We start from the raw sequence: 5,997 nt of genomic DNA, 5'->3' as shown, positions 1-5,997 counted from the left end.
TTATGACAGGTCTGACTTTGTTAGGTTGGTGTCACAGTGGCTGAGCCACGCCAGGCTGGATTCTAGATAAATTTTGAGAATGTTTTGGGTGGTGGCTAGGGACACTTTAACTGCAGTTTCTGGCAAAAATGTCTTTCAGTGGTTTGCAAAATCAGAACACTTATAAGGTTGTGCTCAAACCGGTGTTTATTCAAGAAGGCCTTTTAATTTAAATGGTGTAAACTGGGGAGCAAAGTAGTTATTTTTAATGTGATCTTCTATTGCTTTTTATCTTGGCTCATTTCTCTTACAAAGCGAGTGCCTTATGTTCAGTACGTGATAAAGTACTTCCTGCTGGCTGGCCAGATGAAACTAGAAAATGGGATTTCCTGCCTGATCCTGTCTTAACTTTTTTGCTTGGCAAAAGGTGCCAAAAATATTCCAGTGTTTTCTCTAGGACTTGAGGAGTTGGTGTTCCCTTGAGTGAAATCATCTGTTCGGTTCCTGTGAAAGTGTCAGTCGTGCTTAGGTGGAGCTGGTGCTGACTGTTTACCACATTTGCTCCCCAAGGTGCTGGATTCCTTCTGCAGCAGGCCTTCAAAACTGATTTGGAATTTTTTTACACATGTAGCCTTACAGAAGAAGTTGTTGTAAAATGGCTGTGTCTCATCTTGTGATGTAATCAAGTAACTGAGAGTCTTGGCATTTCCTAGTCTGAACATTAGCATCAATGCCAGGTCTGCTTAAAGGCTTTTAGTTTTTTTAGGGGAAGGAATAGCCATGATACTGTAGTTTGTACTTGACTCTGTAGGAGTTCTATCTCTAACCAAACAACTGAGTAATACACTTCTAGAATACTATACAATTCTTAGTTTCTAAACACTAGATCTGAAGTGCTGAGGGCTGAGCCCATCAGCCTTTTGGGAGGTAGGTTGAATAGGAAACAAGCTTAACTGCTCTCTGTCTTGGTGAGTGATTGACCTTTAAGACTCCTTGCTCTTGGCCCTTGCCTTTGGCATTCTGAAGCCGCAACCTCTGTGTTGGGAGATATTAAAGGTCATCTGTGGTTATGAGAACATCTCCTCTTGCACAGTTTAAGGGCCTAAAAAAGCACATACTAACTCAGATGTTAATGAACACTGACCATTAATGAGGAAACCCTTCCTCTGACTTTGTTAAAGGCAGAAGTACCACAAAACCTGAACCTTCTTTGCTTGCAACTTAGAATGGCTTTGGTGCATGTAGCGTGTCTGTCCATACAGCAGCTAGCTGCATGTGTAAGCAGCCTCATTAAAAACAAGGCAAAACACCATGCATTTAATTCAGGATATTATGAAGGGCTCTACTGTGATTTTTCAAGTGCCTTGTTCTTCAGTGACATAGTCGTTGGGGAGCTTACCTGCATTTAAGAATGTAGCTGTGTAATAAAAATTAAGCTATTTGAACTGAGCAGCTTACATGACAGACTGCATGCACTTTAAATGTAACAGGTGTTTGGTTTCTGAGCTTCTAATACATCACGTCAGCTTCATGGCTCTTGATCTTGAGGAAAAAGTGCAAGCTGGATAGAGCAGTGTCTGAATATGCAGGATGTGCCCTATCTCTCCAGATGTGCTCCAGCTCTATCAAACTTGCTGTATTTCCTGTTGGCTGGACCAAACCAGAAAGCATCAACCCAAACAGCTTCAAATGAGAAGTACTGTCACAGAAATTCCCACTCAGACTTGCAGCCCTGTACTGAGGCAGACTGGGAAGAAGATACCTGATACTCTGTGGTCCCCAGGTGATGCCTCTGACTGAGGCTTTGGGGTTTTTCCCCTTCAAAGCCTGCTGCCTATACTGGCAGAGCAGACTGGGTATCACTGATGTGATACAGGTGCAGCTCATCTGGACTAAATGCCCAGTTAGCCCTAAAATTCAGCCAAACACGAGTCTGTCCGCGCTGACAGCCTGACCATGGCATGTCAGCGTTGTACCTTGTGAGGGCTTCATTGCTGCCAGAGCTTGTTACTGTCCATCCAATACCACCTTGGCCTTTTGTGCCCAGGAGCAGGGGGAGGGGGTGCTGTTTGGTCTCTTCTTATCTCTTTGGATTCATTGTGCCTTGTGTGTGTGTTTCTAACCCTTTCTCTTGTTGCTGTCACTCCTCCTTTCTCCGCTGGCGCCATTTCTGTCCATCCCATCTCATTGGCTGCTGTAGCAATAGGTAAGAGACGCGTTGGTAGGCCACGACTGGCACTGCACAGTGGGCACCTGGAGTGCTACAAAAGCCTCCCTGACCTGAGGCTTCTCCTCTAGGGTGCACCAGTCTGGTTGCTGGTTCTGGTACTACTTCTAGCGGGTTAGAACTTGAGGCTGGGAGGGTTAATGCTCCAGAACAAGCTGAACTTTCCTTGCAAGGCTTTCTGGAGGGGAGGATTGGGGCTTCTAGATATTGTTGTTTTATAGTAGATTAAATTGCTTTCTTATGGAAAAACTAAAGTAGAAGTGAAATATTAAATTAACTCAAACTTACAAACCTTCTGGAGCAGTAAAATCTGAGAAGTATTTGAAAGCCAGAATTTTGCTTATGGGGGACCATGTTTACTGATGGAACTTCTACATGTGTCCCCAGACCTTCAAGGAGCAAACACCTGCTGTGGTAGCATATGTTCCTTTGAATATCCTTTGTTTTCAAACTTGGAACTGTGTGTTGGATTGCTGACAACCCTCAGTGCTTACAAGCATTTGTATGCCTGTATCCTTGCTTGCAAGGATGATATTACTGTCTGTTCTCAAACATGGTTCTGCATAATCAGTACCATGGCCTTGATGCTGCAGTCAGACCCCCTGTTCTACACAGTGTCTGAGAGTATGAGTAATAAAGCACGACTAGAAAAGTCTTGGCTTGGTGTGCAGACTGTTGCTTTAAGTCTTGGTCTTGTCATATAAAGCACCTGAACTTACTTCCTGTGTTCTTAGGATTGTGGACTTTAACTTAATTTGAGGAGTTTATCCTAACTTGTAGTTACGGGATAAGGAAACTGTAGTGTGGAAGAAATGGCATCGGGAATGCCACTCAGAACCCCTGTTTAGCCAGGAGAGTTTTTTTCCCTGTCCTCGTATACAGACAGTTTGGATCAAAGATGGCAGCAGCTGGGGCAGATTGCACAGCACCTTTTCAGCACTGGGCAGAACTCTTTAGTGTAAGTGGTACTGGACCATGCACTGCTGCTGGCACGTTGCACTGTGGGGACCCTAAGTGTGGATGCAAGACACCTGGTCTGAAGCCGAGCAGGCTTGAGGTGACATGTAAGTGGAAAGCCAACAGTGTTCCTGATCCTGCTGCTGCTTTGAGCCTGCCCTCCAAGGTGTGTGAGGTATGGAGATGAGGTGGATCTGAGATCTAAAGCTCTCCTTTGGGGTGTACCTGGGCACTGACATCTGTCAGGTGACCCGGGCAGGTTTTGCTGGCTTTTTCCCCCTCAATGGTATGTCTGGGAGGAACTGCCATTGACATGTATCTTGGGAGAGTACAGCTTGCTTTGGGGCAAGAGGGTGAAGGCCTGGGCATGCGGAGTAGACAGTAACTAGGTGTCTGGTCAAAACTGGGTTCTTTGAGCCATAAGCTGCTAATGTGTTTTTTCTCAGCTAAGACAACCGATTGGGAGTGCAGTCAAAATTAATAGAAAGGAAGGTTCTTTTGCCATCTGACTCCAGGTGGAGGTTAGCTTCTCCTTCTGACTACAGTTACACTGTAGTATAAAGCTTCTCAGAGACCAGTAGCACTCTCTCTCCTATAGTGTGTGCAGACTTTAGTGTCTAACTCTGCTCAGAGCCTTCACTTGTCCCTCTTAGAGACATCCCCAGGCACCCTGCCTAGGTGAGCTTGTTGTATGTAGTTCAGTGTCTGACTGTAATTGCATAGGCAGAACTGTGCACCCAGCTGGTTTTAGCATGTGCTGTGCTGACTTACCTCTGGTGGTGATCTCGCAGGCGGAATGCCGTGGACGCCTTCCGCGTCAATGTCATCCACGCACGGCAGCAGGTGCGCTCGCCTGTCACCAACATCGCCCGCACCAGCTTCTTCCATGTCAAGCGCTCCAACATCTGGCTGGCTGCTGTCACCAAGCAGAATGTCAACGCTGCCATGGTGTTCGAGTTCCTGTACAAGATGTGTGACGTGATGACTGCCTACTTTGGGAAGATCAGCGAGGAGAACATCAAGAACAACTTTGTGTTGATCTATGAGCTGCTGGATGGTGAGCTGCTTGCTTTATCTGCAGTGGGATATTGCACTTGGTCATTCTAAAAACCTTAGCTTAGTTTGATGTAGTAATAATCCTTGAAGTATTTTGAACATGTGGCAGAGTTCAAAATTACCTGTTCTGCTTTCTAAAGTCACCTGTATTGCATCTCAAAACCACAGCCTTGTGCTAATCATGGCTCACTTCACTGAAGTTTTGGGAGCTGTGCACTTGTATAACTGAGGTGGCTAGGACTGGAGCCCAGCTTCTGAGTGGACCCTGTGTACATGTCGAGCTGTCCTTTCACTGGGATATATCAAGAGGACTATCAGTAGCACCTCTGAGGCCAGCTACTGCCCAGGTGGCTTTGCACTGGATGGTAGCAGTCACTCCAGGCTGCAGTTGGTTGCCCCTAGTGGGTTGCGTTTTGTGCTCAGTTCTGAACAGAAGAAAATCCATAAAACCCAACCTGCTCTATCCCAGCTTTGCCTCCCCCAGTGATACAGCTATGAGTTTCAGCATAAAATGATAATACAGTGTCCCTCCAGCTACTTGTGGTATCAGCCTGCCTGTGGAAGTTGCCCTTGAGCTGTCCCTGTTTCACATAACATCAGCCCTTTGTATTAGTTAGGTTTCAGTTTGTTTTCCAGACAAGGCACCACACATGTGTGTGTCCTGGGATTCTTAGCCAGGGGTCACAGTGACTGGTGTTTTCTCTCTTCCCTCGGAGCAGACCAAGAGGCTGCTGTTTCTCTGCTTTGGTCAGTCATTACTGTCTCCTAGTAGGCACAGTGAGATCATACCTCCCAGCATGGTGTTACTTACTGTCATGTCGGTGGTCTTCTCTCCCTTCTAGAACTGTGGTGGGTTGTTCCCATCCTGTTTGAGAGGAGTAGGTGTTAAGTGCACTGTCTATAGTTAACATCTGTTTCCCTCCCACACTGATAATCCTGCAGTGCCACTACTCAGCTGTTATTTGGTTTAGGTTTTGTTTTTTATTACATCCTCATAAGAACAACAAAACCTAACGAAAATGCTGAAAAGACAAGTTTGTTCTGCTGTTGGATAAACCCTCTTTTTTGTCCCTTAGATGTTTCTGAAAAAAACTCTTCCCTATGCACGTGGCTAGAGTAGTTGGTATTTGGTCCTCAAATGTAGTTGTGTTTAAAAACCAGTGAACTGATCATCTGGACAGCTTTCCATCACCCCTCCTCTCCAAAGCATTGCACTGGGAACTCAGTGTAAGAAGGATGTCTCTTTTCCCTTGGTAAGGAATGCTACAGCAGCTTGCCCAGAAATTCAATGTGTAAGCAGTGTCTGTGCACTAGTTGGCTCTCTCTTTAAAGGAACAGTTAGCGTAATTGGTGTGTTTATACCTTGCAGCTCTGAACTAACCTTCTTGTACCCTTCTGTAGAAATCCTGGACTTTGGCTATCCTCAGAACTCTGAAACAGGGGCCCTGAAGACTTTCATCACTCAGCAAGGCATCAAGAGTCAGGTAACCAGAGGAATTTGGGGTTCAGCACTGCTCTGCTGGCTAGTTTTCTGTAAGCCTGTTCAAGAGAGGACATTCTTAATTATCAGCTAACCATTTGACCTCTACTGAGTGAAGGTGCCTGAGTAGATTGAGAACGCCTGACAGTGGCACCTTGTTCTGGGTGTCCTTGTGCTGTGTGACCTCATGTTCCCTGGCACATAGTAAGACCTGTGAGGAAGGGCCCAGAGCTAGGATAATGCCAGTCCCTTGCATGTAAATGATTGCTGACTTCAGGCTCTGCTCTGTGTCAGCTCT

General features: G+C 45.8%; 1 protein-coding gene across 3 annotated transcripts in view; it reads left to right on the top strand.

Annotated features, from left to right (window-relative positions):
- AP2M1 (adaptor-related protein complex 2, mu 1 subunit) overlaps positions 1 to 5,997 on the top strand; it is a 17,110-nt gene that overhangs the window by 1,486 nt on the left and 9,627 nt on the right. For 2 of the 3 annotated variants that reach the window (XM_009078080.1, XM_009078078.1), the window contains exons 2-3: positions 3,955 to 4,220; positions 5,621 to 5,703. In XM_009078080.1, coding sequence (XP_009076328.1) covers positions 3,955 to 4,220; positions 5,621 to 5,703 — 349 coding nt within the window. Of the gene's footprint in view, positions 1 to 2,179; positions 2,186 to 3,954; positions 4,221 to 5,620; positions 5,704 to 5,997 lie in introns of all 3 variants that reach the window. The other variant, XM_009078077.1, reaches the window with a different exon arrangement.

Source organism: Acanthisitta chloris, unplaced genomic scaffold (assembly GCF_000695815.1).
Source record: "Acanthisitta chloris isolate BGI_N310 unplaced genomic scaffold, ASM69581v1 scaffold25497, whole genome shotgun sequence".
In the NCBI taxonomy this organism is placed as follows: domain Eukaryota; kingdom Metazoa; phylum Chordata; class Aves; order Passeriformes; family Acanthisittidae; genus Acanthisitta; species Acanthisitta chloris.
The sequence above is the reverse complement of the archived record's forward strand: the minus strand, read 5'-3'. Positions and strand labels throughout refer to the sequence as shown.